The 16,689-nt window shown below is 40.9% G+C and overlaps 1 protein-coding gene across 6 annotated transcripts in view; it reads left to right on the forward strand.

Moving 5' to 3' along the window:
- Positions 1-16,372, forward strand: part of ubr5 (ubiquitin protein ligase E3 component n-recognin 5) — a 38,506-nt gene extending 22,134 nt beyond the window's left edge. For 3 of the 6 annotated variants that reach the window (XM_083988886.1, XM_083988888.1, XM_083988891.1), the window contains 23 exons: positions 66-177; positions 977-1,108; positions 2,584-2,841; positions 4,174-4,442; positions 5,202-5,413; positions 6,066-6,299; positions 6,424-6,497; positions 7,173-7,345; positions 7,828-7,977; positions 8,355-8,572; positions 9,598-9,718; positions 9,998-10,370; positions 10,529-10,616; positions 10,707-10,851; positions 11,763-11,893; positions 12,099-12,159; positions 13,110-13,291; positions 13,440-13,524; positions 13,635-13,790; positions 14,444-14,557; positions 14,654-14,798; positions 14,933-15,018; positions 15,792-16,372. In XM_083988886.1, the coding sequence (XP_083845012.1) occupies positions 66-177; positions 977-1,108; positions 2,584-2,841; positions 4,174-4,442; positions 5,202-5,413; positions 6,066-6,299; positions 6,424-6,497; positions 7,173-7,345; positions 7,828-7,977; positions 8,355-8,572; positions 9,598-9,718; positions 9,998-10,370; positions 10,529-10,616; positions 10,707-10,851; positions 11,763-11,893; positions 12,099-12,159; positions 13,110-13,291; positions 13,440-13,524; positions 13,635-13,790; positions 14,444-14,557; positions 14,654-14,798; positions 14,933-15,018; positions 15,792-16,004 (3,732 nt within the window). In that variant the 3' untranslated portion in view covers positions 16,005-16,372. The remainder of the gene's footprint in view (positions 1-65; positions 178-976; positions 1,109-2,583; positions 2,842-4,173; positions 4,443-5,201; positions 5,414-6,065; positions 6,300-6,423; positions 6,498-7,172; positions 7,346-7,827; positions 7,978-8,354; positions 8,573-9,597; positions 9,719-9,997; positions 10,371-10,528; positions 10,617-10,706; positions 10,852-11,762; positions 11,894-12,098; positions 12,160-13,109; positions 13,292-13,439; positions 13,525-13,634; positions 13,791-14,443; positions 14,558-14,653; positions 14,799-14,932; positions 15,019-15,791) is intronic. The other 3 variants (XM_083988887.1, XM_083988889.1, XM_083988890.1) reach the window with 3 other exon arrangements.
- The last annotated feature ends 317 nt before the right edge of the window (positions 16,373-16,689 follow it).

The raw sequence follows: 16,689 nt of genomic DNA on the forward strand, positions 1-16,689 counted from the left end.
AGAGCTCATTTGAAGTCTTTCATGCCTCATAAGTCTTATTAAGATCTGATTGCTTTGTCTTTCAGGTTGAGGTTGTAGAGGGAGTAGCAGGGGAGGAAGACCATCATGACGACCAAGAGGAACAAGGAGAGGAGAACGCTGAGGCAGAAGGACAGCACGATGAACACGACGAGGATGGTGAGACACGGCCCCTTTTTTTATGGAAATTAGTTGACGAGTAATATATTTGATCTAGGGATGTCACGATTATAGATTTTCTTGGTACGATTATTGTCAGAGAAATAATCACAATTCTTACGATTATTTTACTAATTAAATAATTTTACAACACTATCAATGTGTAAAATCAAATATAGTGAAAATATAACTGCATTACTAATTATATAAACTAAATACTTAAAGTATCTTTTTAATATAGGACCAATTGTTAATCCTATCCAAGTATTCAAATGTTTGAAGTTTTTCTTTGTCGTTTTTTTACAAACTGTACTTACAAATGACGCGCTAACATTTAAATGTCTACCAATTCAGTGTTACGTCAGGTAAATTGACAGTAACGTTATTTAACCCAGTTATTGTGTATTTACCTTTTACTTTGGCGTACAAAGCCAGGTGGTTTTCCCGCAGGCGATGATTCATATCAGACATATTTCCTCCTTTCGCCGCTATTTCATTACAGCATTAATGGACATCGACTTAATACGTTTGTTTGGAGGGAATAAGTCTTCCTCTGCCAAACTTTACGTTGTGTAACTTTGTTTACATTCTCTGCATGTTGCACTGATCTGCCGACATGGTTCAGACATAATCTTTTTTGGAAAGTGACGGTATTTAGGAACCTTTATGATTAAATAATTGTTTTAATACCGCGATTAATCGTGAAAACAAGTAATCGTGACATCCCGAATTTGATCCTGAAAACACATCGTGGCCGTGAGTTGAAACACAACGGTTTGTCTTTGTTTCTGCCTCTCAGGAAGCGACATGGAGCTCGATCTGCTGGCAGCGGCCGAGACGGAGAGCGACAGCGAAAGTAACCACAGCAATCAGGATAACGCCAGTGGCCGCAGGAGTGTTGTCACGGCAGCAACCGCTGGCTCCGAAGCAGGTTGGTCGACTCGGCAGCTGTTTTCAATCTCTTCAAGTTCAGGTTTTTAATTTTTTTCTTCCAAAAGAAACCGCGTCATGAAGCATTCTCCTGAGTTTCAAAGTCCTGTATTGAGTTTTTTTTGTGGAAATTGTGGAAATTGTGGAAATGCGGTCGCCTATCTCATTGACTTCCTTTTCACTGAAACCTTTCCAAATGTTTGTAAGGCTCCCAACTGCTTACTGAGTAGAATTTGGATTTCTCTTTTGCTGAACTGTGGTTTATTTTTCTTTTCCCCTGAGTTACCGACTAATTCAGTTCTTACAGAGTCACTAGTGCTTAAGAGGCATTTTGGATTGTGGGGGATTTATGTTTGGAGAGCTAATGATACAGCAGACAAAATGGTCCCTGGCTGAATACCCAATGTATTTCATTTGCAGGCAGTAGGGTGTCCTTGGCATTTCCTATTTTTGGTATGAGCTCCTCTTTACTTCAATGCATATACAGATGTCAGGGCAAAGAGTGAATTTGCAAAATGCATACACACGTTTCCTGCTGAGAGTTCCTTCAGTTCGTCCCCCTTCTCACATTTCACTGTCGTTGTTGTTGTGTCATTTTTAACCATTTACTGTTCTCATCATGAGTTTAGTCTTGTTCTTTCATCCCAATAACAAACTAATCAACTTTTGTAGCCTTTCTCAAAATGGTGTGGGTGTTTTTTTTTTCTCTCTTTGGTCATTTATAATGTGTATTTCCTACTAGGGTTGTCACAAGAACCAATACTTCGGTACCAAGTCGATGCCAACACGCAAAATATACGTCGGTAGCTGCTTTTTTCTCTTTTTTTTGGTACCGTGAGCACTGGACATACAACTTTGCCCTCGGCGTGTCATGTCCGTTCCTGTCAGCACCGATATGAGCAGTAGATGGTCTTCGTTACAGTCACAACTCATGGTCCGTTTGTTGTGTGATCACAGCCGGACCTCGTTCCTCGTTTTTAACTAAAGTAGGCCTAGTGAATTTAGAAAAACATGGGTTCTGCTTTATTTATTTTTTAATCGTGGTATCAAATAAGTATCGAATCTTGGAAATTCACTGTTATTGTTATCGACTACTGAAGTTCTGGTTATCGTGACAATCCTAGTTCCTACTAATGATGTTTTTTATTCAGTACTATTGAAATGTTGCTGTTCTGTCTCTCTAATGAAATTGTTAAAAAAAAAAAAAAATAAGCAGATGATTATTAATTCATCTATTATTTAGCACAAACTGATCCGGAGAGAGCAGCTGTTTGACCTGAAGCCTCAGTCTTTTCACCATCATGTTAGTGTTGTTTGGCCTTGTAGTGGTGTGATTCACTAACCCGCACTCCTGCCTGGGAAAAAAATGTGATGTGAAAGACAAAAGAGAGAGGGGGTGAGATGAAAACTCAATCCCTTTAACTTTCCTCCTTTTGTCTTCTTTCCTTACCCCTCCTCCCCTCTTCCTCTCTGAAGGTGCCAGCAGTGTCCCTGCCTTCTTTTCAGAGGATGACTCCCAGTCCAACGACTCCAGCGACTCCGACAGCAGCAGCAGTCAGAGCGACGACGTCGACCAGGAAACGTTCCTGTTGGACGAACCGCTGGAGAGAACGACCAGCGCTTCGCACGCCAACAGCGCGGCCCAGGCTCCTCGTTCCCTGCAGTGGGCTGTAAGAAACGCCCCCAGCCAGAGGGCCACCGGTAGCGCCCCCTCCAGCTCCTCCACACCAGCTGGTCAGTTGCTGTTTTTGCTGTTTTTTGCCTTTTCTATTTCTAATTGTGTTTGTTTTTGTGGTAACACTTTACTTGAATAGGTATTCATAAGAGTGACATAAAACTGTCATAACCATGACATAACAGCTGTCATAAACATCAATGAATACTTATGACAGCTGTCGTTAAGTGTCATTCGGTAAGTTATGTCACTTTTGATGCAAAGTTGACATTGTTTGAGATGTTTTTGTTATGAAAACTTGACATCATTTTTAAAGCTGGGCAATTAGGTCTTAGGGCTGTTCGATTTTGCCCAAAAGTAAAATCTCGATTTTCTTCTCTCAAAAATCGATTTACGATTACGATTTTTTTGTTAAATGACAAACAATTTTGTGTCTTTTTAAATGGACCTAGAGTCTAATTAAAAAATCTATCTATCTATCTATCTAGTTTCACAATACAAAACAGTTTTTCAAAATAATATGCAATATATAAAGCACATCTGTCTATCTATCTGGCTAAAAACGTGAAACTTTATACTGCGCGCCGAACCCCCCCCCCAAAACAGGACAGACACCACCATAACTAACACATTTTCTGGGGGAAACACTGAACAGTCTGTGTGGAAAACCACGCGGTCCGTAATCGAGACGACACGGCTGTAGCCGCTGTTATATGACGACCCCGCCCCCGCTGAAGAACTCAGCTGTAACTTAGAAAATCCTTGTCATATCACAGTACCGCTGTGATATGACGGCCGAGCCGAACCGAGCAGACCTGTAACTGTGTAGTGGAAAAGGGCTGTTGGTCTTTTCGGCAATGAAATCCTCGCTGGTCATAGCAGAATGCCGACATGCTTGTTTACAGTGTGTGGGGAGAGCAGTGGGAGAGCGTGATGGGAGGAAGGAGGCGGCAGTCATTACGGTAATTCAGCGCAGCGCAGATTCATGAACGGGGGCTTACCGTAATTACCCTAGTTAGAGTAAAAAATCGATTTTTAGAATTTCACGTTTTTAACATCGTCCTAGGCAAATAATCGCGATTACGATTTTAAATCGATTAATCGAACAGCCCTATTAGGTCTGCTATGACAGTTTAAATTGTCTTTATGTCAAGTTATCAGAACAAAAACATCTCAAACAATGTCAACTTTGTATTAAAAAAATTTACTGAATGACACTTAACGACAGCTGTCATAAGTATTCATTGATGTTTATGACAGCTGTTATGTCATGATTATGACAGTGTTATGTCAATCTTATGAATACCTATTCAAGTAAAGTGTTACCGTTTTTGTTTTTTAAACCTCAGGACTGGTGTCGCTGAAATTAAAAATGCTTCTCTCTTTCACAGCGAGCTCCACAGGCCTGATTTACATCGACCCCACCAACCTGCGTCGCTCCAGCGCGATCAGCTCCAGCGCAGCAGCAGCCGCCGCCGCTCTGGAGGCCAGCAACTCCAGCAGCTACCTGACGTCTGCCAGCAGCCTGGCCCGCGCCTACAGCATCGTCATCAGGCAGATCTCAGACCTCATGAGTCTAATTCCCAAGTACAACCACCTGGTCTACTCGCAGTACCCCGCTGCGGTGAAGCTCACCTACCAGGATGCAGTCAGCCTGCAGGTAAGACACAGTAACATTGCGTATAATAATACTGATAAAATATAGAAGAGCTTCCATAGATAATTTTTCTGTTTTAAAATTTAAAGGGATAGTTTAACATGTTGGCAAATTGGCCCATTGCCATAATCCCTATAGTCTTAGTAGTAGGTTCGTTACCTTTAATTGTCGGTGCAAGCTATTTTTAGAACGGCGGAGCAGAGCCGCGAGCTGCTCAGAGCTACGCTACAGAGGCTAATGGGATTTCTTGGTTTCCCTCATCAAACTCATCAAATACACAATCCAACAACTCCAAAACGCTCTGGTGGACAAGTTGTGACCTGCACATTCACCACGCTATGAGATAATAACACAACGTTACGAGACAGAGTTGTTTTAGAGGTAAAGTCATGCAAAACCGCTGATGCGCGTTCCTGTCGGGGGCAGTTTTTGGTCAAGTCTTTGCATTTGTCTCGTTAGTTCCGTTATTATCTCATAGCGTGGTGAATGTGCAGGTCACAACTTGTCCACCAGAGCGTTTTGGAGTTGTTGGATTGTGTATTTGATGAGTTTGATGAGGGAAAAAATTGCTTGCACCGACAATTAAAGATAACAAACCTACTCCTAAGACTGTAGTGATAATGGGCCAATTTGCCAAAATGTTGAACTATCCCTTTAAGTGTTTAGACCTGAAGAAAAGTTAATCGTGTTATTGTTCAGCATCAAATTATCTGAAAGAATCCACCTAGTAGTAAACTAAAGAGTAAATGTTTGTTGACACAGAACTATGTGGAGGAAAAGCTGATTCCCACCTGGAACTGGATGGTGTCCATCATGGACTCGACCGAAGCCCAGCTGCGATACGGCTCGGCCCTGTCGTCTGCAGGAGACCCCGGCCACCCCAGTCACCCGCTCCACGCCTCCCAGCACTCGGCCCGCAGGGAACGCATGACCGCCAGAGAGGAGGCCAGCCTGCGCACTCTGGAAGGACGCAGGTAAAATAATTACTTTTTTCTTTTTCCCAATTACTTGGTTTTACTGGTTGATTGATTCATTCAAAGGAGCCACATAGCAAGTTTAGTTTATTTTAGTTTAACTTTATTATCCATCTAAGTGGAAATTTGTCTTTGGCTTCCCCACATAAAAAGACAGTACACGCAGAGTGGACAAGAAATAACAACAAACAAACAGAAGCAGCAATAGGTTAAAAAAGGGGAAAAACTACTTAAAATAGTGATAGCATTATCAACTTTTTTGTATAACAGCCTAGAAGACACACAAAATTGAACTTTTTTCCCTTTTTATTGCTTCTCTTTATCACATTTTTTCCCTTCTCCTGAAGTTAGCATGCTGAATGTCTGCCCTGAAGACGTAGTCCTGCTCACCCACTCCTGACAAGAAACTATGTTCAAAAGCAGAGATACTGCAAATAATCCTTTAAATTATATAGAAGGTTCTGCTAAAATGAGTCTTTTTGGAAGACCTGAGTTGCCTTTACACAAATTTAACTATACTTCATCCTTAGCCAATTTTTTACAATCCTTATCTAATCATTCACATTGTGTTGGGTTGTCGGCTCAGCTTCATATCAGTGTGTTCATGCATTTATAATCTAACGTTTCTCACTTGTTCTGTTATTTGTTTCAGGAGAGCAGCCACTCTGCTGACGGCTCGCCAAGGCATGATGTCGGCACGGGGCGATTTCCTGAACTACGCCTTATCACTGATGCGCTCGCACAACGACGAGCATTCTGACGTGCTTCCTGTGCTGGACGTGTGCTCGCTGAAGCACGTGGCCTACGTCTTCCAGGCGCTCATCTACTGGATCAAGGCCATGAACCAGCAGACCACACTGGACACCCCACAGATAGACAGAAAGAGGTACGTTAAGGAAACTGATCAATTGATTTTGTCTGGTATCTTGACACATTTGCAAGGTAGAGGGTAACTGGTTAACAAACACTCTGCACGAGGCTTAAACGGTGCTTGTTCTCCATATTTGTAGGAATCGAGAGATCTTGGAACTGGGTTTGGACAACGAAGACTCTGAACATGAGAACGATGAGGACACCAATCAAAGTAAGCCAGAAAATCACACAATAGTGGTTTATTGTTTTTATATACAGGTGCATCTCGCAAATTAGAATATCATGGAAAAGTCCATTTCCAGTAGTTCAAGTCAAAAAGCTCCAACCTTCAGAAGGCCAACATTTCTATATTTAAAAAATGCTGTTTTTAATTGGTCTTTTTTTATATTCAATTTTTTTGAGATACTGATTTTAAGTTTTCATTAAATGTAAGCCCATAATCATTACAATTAAAAATACCGTAAATAAGGACATGAAATGTTTGATTCTGTGTGTAATGGATCTATATAATGTGTTAGAAGTTTATTTATGTCAGTTTCACCTTTTGAATTGAATTACTATGATATTCTGATTTATTGAGATGCACCTGTATAAATATCTCTTATCTTCTATAATATGATTGTCAAGTTCTGTGTGTTTTCTGTGACCACAACGCTGCCCAAACTTGAAAAACTGCTTGATCAATTGTTGAAGGATGCAAAGGACAACTCGGTTCTTCTTATTCTTTGAAACCATCAAACTCAAAAACGATGTTTAAGAAAATTTACCTTGGAGATAAACAGAAAAGACATGCATTTAGTTTTCAATAAACTCAAATAAACACCAATATAAACAGTGTTTTTGTAACTGAGAGCTGTTTTCTTTTCTTTCTGCTTTACCTTTTTAGGTTCAACTCTGCAGGACAAGGACGAAGACCCCGTGCCCGCTGAAACGGGTCAGAACCATCCTTTCTTCCGCCGCTCTGACTCTATGACCTTCCTGGGCTGCATCCCACCCAACCCCTTTGATGTTCCCCTGGCTGAGGCGATCCCACTGGCAGACCAGCCCCACCTGCTGCAGGTCAGACCACTGGACCATCCTCCTCCTCCCTAAGACAGTCAATATTGAAAGAGTTACAGTCGTACGATGGGATGAAAGATATTTGTCATTCTCTCCAATGACTCACATTTTGCCCCAAAATTATATTCTTGGTGATAGCTGGTGCTCTCATTTGCTGGTGTGAATGTTTAGCCACATGCTGGTGGTCCAGACATGTACAAAACACATGGTGTCGTTAAGTTCTTCGCCATGTGTTGTTTCTAGTTTCCTTCTGTCGCTGCAGGGAAACAGAGCGGGGTTTGTTGTGGAGATGTGTTTAGTGTTTAGTAGGAAAGACTTGTGCAGTTGTGACACAAATAGCTTTAAATGACTGAGCATACATTAGTTATTCAAGAGACATGACATGGCATGACTGAAAAGAAGATATTATAATATATCACAGAGTTTTCTGGCTTCAACCTCACTTTTTTTTTTCCTTTTCAATGTTACTTCTTGTCTCGCAGCCTAATGCCAGGAAGGAGGATCTGTTTGGTCGTCCCTCTCAGGGCTTGTACTCCTCCTCCTACATGGCAACCAAAGGCCTGGCTGAGTCAAGCATGGACAGGAACTGCCTGGAGGTAAACATGGGCTCCTCTCTACCCTCCCCCTCTCAGGTATACCACCCCTCTTCACTGAACAAACACTCTGGCAGCTGTGTACTAATATCCACACATAAGAATTATTACTATTGAATGCACTTTGAAATACAAATCTATCCAATTTTTAAAAAATATATAATTTCCTATTTATTATTTCCGCTGCCTTTTTTTGGAAGGCGTTGGAAACGATGGATAGCAAATCATACAGGAAGTGTTGGATAGTCTTTGTCTCTTTTTTTTTGCTTTGTCATTTAAGTATGGATATTGGCACATAGCCTGTGTTCTGTTTTCATTTCTATATTTCCATTCTTTCATCATCACACTGTCATCATCTGGAGACACACATCTGTTCATATTACTGAAGAACTACTCTGAAACCCCTATAAAAACAGATCCTGCCCACTAAGATGTCGTACTCGGCCAACCTTAAGAACGTGATGAGCATGGAAACCGGCCAGAGGAGCGCAGAGAACCAGTCGCTGGCAGAGCAGGAGCTCGAGGCTTCGAAGCCGGGCCCGTCACCCCACGACCTCGCTGCCCAGTTGAAGAGCAGCCTGCTCGCTGAGATCGGCCTCACGGAGAGCGATGGACCGCCGCTCCCATCGTTCAGGTAAGCAATCCAATCTGTGGCTAAGGCTATGTTCACTTTGATACGTTTTGAGTAGCATCGCAGAACACCTGAAAAGTTTGTTTATGTCAGTAATAGGGCTGCAACTAACGATTATTTTCATTATCGATTAAACTGTTGATTATTTAAACGATTAATCGATTAGTTGTTTGGTCAATAAAATGTTGAAAAATGTCAATCAGTGTTTCCCAAACCACAAGATGATGTCCTCAAATGTCTTGTTTTGTCCACAAAACAAAGAGATACTCAGTTTATTGTCATAAAGGAACAAAAATAACAGAAATATTCACATTAAGAAGCTTATTGACTTTTTTTCTTTAAAAAACTACTCAAACCGATTATTTGATTATCAATGAATTGTTGCAGCTCTAGTCAGTAATTGAATTCAAGAAGTGAAAATAATACATTATATAGATCCATTACGAATATGAATTTATTAATCCCCAAAGGGAAATTCATTACACACAGAATGAAACATTTCATGTGTTAGTTTATTTAATTTCTTTTAATTGTAATGATTAGGCTTACATTTAATGAAGACCTAAAATTCTGTATCTCCAAAAATGTGAATATTACAAAAGACAAATTGAAAAAAATCGTTTTTAATATGGAAATGTTGGCCTTTGAAAAGTATGTCTGTTTATATGCACTTAATACTTGGTTGGGGCTATTTGATGACAGGCGTAACTGTAGTGAACCGAAGCATTAATGTGGATGCAGCCGTACAAGTAGCTGAGGCTGCAGCAGAAATTGTCCTCAGTGATTGGTAATTGTAAATGAAAATGTTCTTTGAGGGTTTGCTTTCAGTAAATTAGTAAAATTATACTCGAGAGCAATAGTCATTGACTGAATTACGATATAATAATTATATAGTAGAGAGACAGCTGCTAATACAGTCACAATTAGGTTATATAAAGTTTGGCTATTATAGGCTGGCCCTAAACGAAGTCTAAAACTCTGTCCTCAATATGATATAACACATTAAATGTGTTTTTCTCTCTCTCCAGACCTCACTGTAGTTTCATGGGGATGATGATCTCACATGACATGCTGCTAGGCCGCTGGCGTCTGTCCCTGGAGCTCTTTGGTCGGGTCTTCATGGAGGATGTGGGAGCTGAGCCTGGATCAGTACGTATCTATGGAAATATGGATTGTTTTTCTGCTTTTTATATCCTCACAAACTGAATGTAATGTTTATTAATACTAAATTAAGGCTTATTAAGATTTTTGACTGCTGAATGTTCCACTTCAACTGTGTCAAAGTCTTATTTCTTATGTGTTGAACACTTTTCTAACATTTTTCTAACACTTTTCTCTCTTGCTGTCTTTGGAAGCGTGTTATTGTATTTTAGTGAATGACAATGAAGCATAGAATAATTAGTTTCTTTCTTTCTTTTTCAAACCCAGATCCTCACAGAGCTCGGCGGCTTCGAGGTGAAGGAATCCAAGTTCCGTCGGGAGATGGAGAAACTGAGGAACCTGCAGTCCCGGGACCTGGCCCTGGAGGTGGACCGGGACAGAGACCAGCTGATACAGCAGACGATGCGTCAGCTGAACACGCATTTTGGCCGGCGCTGTACGACCACGCCCATGGCTGTACACAGGGTGAAGGTCACCTTCAAAGACGAGCCGGGCGAGGGCAGCGGCGTGGCCCGCAGCTTCTACACAGCCATCGCCTTGGCTCTCCTCTCCAACGATAAGCTTCCCAACCTGGACTGTGTTCAGAGCGTCAGCAAGGGCATGCAGGCCAGCAGTACGTGTCATCACGATTACAATTCAAGTATGACAATACATAGAAACTATACTGCATTATGGAACCTAATGTCATTGTCACATTACAGATATTATAGGAGCAAAAAACAAAAAGATTTTTTTTTTTACATCATGAAAAATGCCACTTTTAAGTTAACCCGCTCTGTTTGGTGTGAATCTGTTTAGATCTAATGCAGCGTTTGAGGAACAGAGACCGAGAGAGAGAAAGGAGAAGTGGAGGGCTTCGAGCGGGATCTCGGAGAGACCGAGACAGGTAAGCTTTGGTTCATTATAGAAGTGAAATGCTTTAAAACTAAAGCTGTGTGTGCGCTATGTGAAGTCAACCTGTTTGTTTGTCTCGTAGGGACTCAAGGAGGCAGCTGTCCATAGACACGAGACCTTTCAGGCCTTCATCAGAGGGCAACCCCAGCGATGAGCCTGACCCTCTGCCTGCACACAGACAAGCCCTGGGGGAGCGACTCTACCCACGTGTTCACGCAATGCAACCGGTAATGAAATATCTGCAGCCGTTACAAAGCTCTGTGTTACCAAAACAGATTTCCTCAACTACTAACGGGCAAATTTGCATAATACTTGATTTGCACATCGGTCGGTCGGTCTGCTCAGACGTTTGCATTCAGTGGTACGTTTTTAATACTGGTTTTGCTTGGTTATGAAAGAGATTTTCACATATCTAATGCTGCAAATTGTACAAAGATGGAACTCTCTAACCTGGTGCATTATTAAAGATAATGTTTACTAGAGCTGCAACAATTAATCGATTAATCGAACAATAATCGATTGTTAAATTAATCGTCAACTATTTTGATAATCAAATCGGTTCATCGTTTCGAATACATCGGTTTGAGTAGTTTTTTATAAGAAAAAAAGTCCAAATTCTCTGATTTCAGCTTTTTAGATGTGAATATTTCTGGTTTCTTTGTTCCTTCATGACAATAAACTGAGTATCTCTTTGGTTTGTGGAGAAAACAAGACATCTTATTGACCAAACAACTACTGGTAATCGATTAATCGTTTAAATAATCGACAGATTAATTGATAATGAAAATAATCGTTAGTTGCAGCCCTAATGTTTACGTTCAAAATGGACCCAAAAGCAGTTACATTAATGCACATTTATTTAACATGACCCACTCTAGAAGTTTTAACGGTGCAACTGCTTTAACAGTCGATCGCACGGGACTAACAGAGGAAATGGGAAATGGCATATGATAATAGATCGATCTAAGAATTTTATGAATTGATATCAGATCTTTCAAATGAAGATTGATATTAATCGGAAAATCTTTTTTTTGTTTTTTTTTTTAAACCCAGTCCTATTCAGTGGTATAACTCATGAACACTTGGATTTGTTACGTTTCCTTGACTGGAGCTTGACCAGCTGTGTTTGTCTCCACAGGCGTTTGCCAGTAAAATCACAGGCATGTTGCTGGAGCTGTCTCCTGCACAGCTGCTGCTGCTGCTGGCCAGTGAGGACTCTCTCAGAGCCAGAGTTGAAGAGGCTATGGAGCTTCTCATTGCACATGGAAGGTGAAATAGCCCAATCAGTCACACAAAGCCATGGACGCCAGAATACAGCTGCTATTATTGGTTCTTTTCTCCACAGTGAAACACATAAATGGATGTACTGGCATGCATAACGAAGAGTATTATTATTTTAATAGTTAACAGGAGGAATTGACGTTCCCACACTGCAGTTTGACAAACTAAAATCTCCTGTATTTTGTCTTTCTAGGGAAAATGGTGCTGACAGTATTTTGGACCTGGGTCTCCTGGAGGCTCCAGAAAAAACACAAGTAAACTCAATTTTCATGACTATTGTGATCTGTCCCAGCATGAGTTATTCTTCTAGTTTTACGTCCCTTTGCCACTTGTCCAAAAACCTGCTACGACCTGCTAACGTTCAGGAATGGAAAGGCGTCCAGCCAGGTCAAAAGACAGCAGGAGACACAGGTTGATCTGCTCTGAACCCCGTTTTTTCCTTTTTCCTGCTGTTAACATCTTTTGGAGCTCAGTCGCTGGGCCCGACCCAGAGATGAGATGAGATGGATCAGTCTTATTAGTTTTTATGGCAGCTAGCAGCTCACTCTGCTGCGTCTGTGCTGTGTAAGTGTACTTGATTAGGTCACTCCTCAGCCAAAACATAAAGACAAACTAGACTGACAGTGGAAAAGGGATCAATAGACTTTTTTTATAAGCAGGTTTACTTGTATTTAGAACCCATGTATTACATTTCTTTAAATTAGAAAACAGTATTAGTTGTATCCTGAAACATCTGGGTCCTGTTCTTCAAATTTGGAAACAGAATCAGTCACTCAGGTCTCTTGAAAGCAGCTTTTAGTGTACAACCTTTTGATTTCTATTTTTTATCATGCAAAAAAAGGTATCTGATGATAACTGCATCAACAGATCATAATGAATTCTCAATAATGTTCTCAAATAAAACGCTGAATTACCTTCCTCTGGTCATATCTACGTATAATGTAATGTCTAAAACAAGTAGTTTCGTATCTAAAAATGTCTTCATCCATGGGATTAACTCTAAAGCTCCCGGTGAGTTTGGACTGAAGTACTTGCTTCCCACAACTTGAGATAAATTTTAAAGCAGCTTTGAAGAACCAAAATCTCTGGACTCATTTATCCACATCGGAAGAACGGGACTTTTGATATTTGATATAAAATCATAGTCAGTACTTGGCACACTGCTTAAACAGATTCCTTTTTGTGTGCGTGTGGTGGTTTTTAGCAGCAGGAGAACCGTAAGCGTCATGGCTCAACCCGCAGCGTGGTGGACATGGAGCTGGACGACCCAGACGACGGGGACGACAACGCTCCTCTCTTCTACCAACCTGGAAAACGAGGCTTCTACTCCCCACGGCCCGGCAAGAACACAGAGGCCCGACTCAACTGCTTCCGTAACATTGGCAGGTAATGAACTGTGGTGGTGGTGGCGGTTGTTGAATCACATTCTGGTCGTTTTGGCACAATTAAAACCAAGATTTTTCATCAGAGCTGGATGACGTTAGAGTAAGAGTAAGTAGAGCTGTGAATTTAATATATTTTCTTCTCTGTCCAGAATACTGGGGTTGTGTCTGCTGCAGAATGAACTCTGTCCCATCACGTTGAACAGACATGTAATCAAAGTGCTGCTTGGGAGGAAGGTAAGAGAGAAAACATATTTCACATACAGTATCTTTACACCCTGCTCCATGATGTCGGTTCTCCTCAAGACCGAAGTAGCTAATAAACCTTCTTCTGTTTGTCGCTGCAGGTGAACTGGCATGACTTTGCGTTCTTCGACCCAGTCATGTATGAAAGTCTGCGGCAGCTGATCCGCCATTCGCAAGCTGGTGAAGCAGATGCAGTGTTTGCCGCCATGGACTTGGCCTTTGCCATTGACCTCTGTAAAGAGGAAGGGGCTGGACAGGTAATGGGACAACACTGTCATTGTTTGTAGTTGTAGATTTTAGCAGGACATGTCAAGAATTTCATGCGTGGATGAAAAATAAGGTAGATTTGAAAAGTTAAACTAGATTTATATCATCATACTATCTTTAGTGCAGACTCATGGTCCATTAGAAGAAAAGTACAATACAAAACATAAAGACACAGATTTCTAAAATAATACTATAAAATGAACAAATCATTTTTAAAACAAATTAATATACACGCTTTTATGCCAGTGCTCCCTGAGGCTTGATGTGTAGTGAATACAGCTCTTCCTGGGATTGATAAGAGCCATAATGACACTGTTCTCTGACTCATCTAGTCTACACATGAATTTGTAAACTTATATAAATAATATTCTAATTATTTTATTTCAGTATAATTTCTGTAAAATTGTCACTACAAATATATCCTATAATGCAGTGACTATTAAGGGAAATCAGCCTCTTTGATTGGCTTGGTTTTCTATTTCAGGCATTTATATTATTTGCATAAATGAGCCTCTTGAGGTTTAAAAGAAGCCTAATAGTCTCAGCACTGCACTGAGATAATTAATGATGAATGAATATGTAGTCTGAATACATGGTTGTGATAAACAAAGTGATTGATTGACGCCTTCTTCCTCCGGTTCAGGTGGAGCTTCTGTCTGGTGGCGTCAACATGCCAGTGACTCCCCTCAACGTGTATGAGTACGTGAGGAAGTACGCAGAGCACAGGATGCTGGTGGTGGCCGAGCAGCCGCTCCACGTGAGTACAACAACCAAACTTCACTTAGCTTTAACACAAATGTTTAGTCGGTGAGAACAGCTCGTCCTTACTGTGACTCTGGGTCGTCTCTGTCAGGCCATGAGGAAGGGTCTGCTGGATGTTCTTCCTAAAAACGCCCTGGAGGACCTGACGGCCGAGGACTTCAGGCTGCTGGTCAACGGCTGCGGAGAAGTCAACGTCCAGATGCTCATCAGCTTCACCTCCTTCAATGATGAATCTGGTATGTCCGCTCTGTCAGGATCCATGTCGGCTCTTAATCTCGAATCCATCCCATTTCCTGTGTTTACAAAGTAATGAAAGATTTATGTTTTTGATGCGATTGAACTGAGACGAGACTCGTTCTTCATCCAACAGGGGAAAATGCAGACAAGCTCCTGCAGTTTAAACGCTGGTTTTGGTCCATAGTGGAGAAAATGAGCATGACTGAAAGGCAAGATCTGGTACGTATGGTTTTTGTTTTTATTATATAACAGAATTTCTTCAGCTTTGTCATTGTAAATTTTGAAGATTGCTTTAGGTCTTTACATTCAGCACATCATAAAGTGTGTCCAAGCAAATTTCCGTCAGTACGATAAATGGAAATGTTGTGACAGTTTGTATAAATTAAATTCAACCTTTATTCGACACAATACATACGTTTCTGTATATGTAATTGTTTTCAATGAAATATTATGCATTGTTAAATGCTAAATATGTCATAAAATTCTACCAACTGAAATTTGCTTGGACACACTTACTTTGCTTGGACACACTTACTTATTCCAAGCGATTTCTATCTCTGCAAAAGTAGAGCTCAGAAGATGCTAGATGTCATCACAGGTCATGGTTGTTTTGTCGAACCATTCAGACTACTTTTGTTTCCTTTGGTGGCTTTGAGGGACCACTAATGGTTCGCAACCATCAAACACCAACACCACCATTGCAGTGTGCAGTGGCTGCAGCTGTTGCAGCTTTACTTTCAAGGTGTTAAAACTGAGAGCTATAAAGGAGCTGTTAGCCCTTTGTAAATGAAGTTTCAGCTCTCTGTTTCATTCCTCATTCTCATCTCTTTCTCTCGTTCTTTCACATACCAGTAGCATCTTTTGCTCTCAGTATCACAACAGGGATAGACATTAATTAGTGTTTCTTATATGGAGTCCCAGCCTCATCCAAAAGTTTTTTTTGATCAAATATGATGGTAACTAATGTGAGTATTGATTCTCCTCCTCCACAGGTGTACTTCTGGACGTCCAGCCCGTCTCTTCCAGCCAGCGAGGAAGGCTTCCAGCCGATGCCCTCCATCACCATCCGGCCTCCAGACGACCAGCACCTCCCCACGGCCAATACTTGCATTTCACGTCTCTACGTGCCACTCTATTCTTCAAAACAGATACTCAAACAAAAACTCCTGCTAGCCATTAAGACCAAGAATTTTGGTTTTGTGTAGAGGTTCAACAGAAGAGTTTAAAAAAGGAAAAAAAACATGTTTACTGTTGTGTAATATTTACCTAGCTCCATTTTTGTAGAGTTATTTTTTGTCTATACAATTTAATGAAATTCGACATACTGTCGCTATCTCCCCAGGCGGTAATATTTGTTTGTGTTGTGAACACAAACAGCTTGTTATTTTTATTTCAATTTTTATTGCTTTCTTTCGTTTGTGTTAATGAAGAGGTATACAGTCCAGAACATTCCTGCATTGGCACTGTAAAATATAAAGCCCACAGCTCTGCTCTATTGGCTTCAACCTTCGCTTCCCAGGAATTTGGTTTGACAGAAAGCTGTCTGCCGAAACCCAGCCAAAGACGACAGCAGTAGAAGTATTTAAAAGAAGAAAAGAAGACACACTGTGATTATAAGTTTTTTCCTTCCCTAGAAAAGTACTATCACTGACAGTTCACTGCTGCCTTTGTGGAAAGTCCTTTTTTTCTTGTACAGGGGGAGTAGGGAATTTCAAAATAAACTTGGATGCAAATATATTGTCCAGTCTTTTTTCTTTTCTTTTTTTTTTGTAAGTGCCACTGTATTACAGTCAGCCAGAACACATCCAACATCTCATCTCCACTTTCTGGAATACAGCATTTAGCTCCGTCTTTCCAACTTTACCCATTCTGGCAACTTACATTATGCTT

The sequence above is a fragment of the Trachurus trachurus genome (genome assembly GCF_905171665.1).
Source record: "Trachurus trachurus genome assembly, chromosome: 16".
NCBI lineage: Eukaryota > Metazoa > Chordata > Actinopteri > Carangiformes > Carangidae > Trachurus > Trachurus trachurus.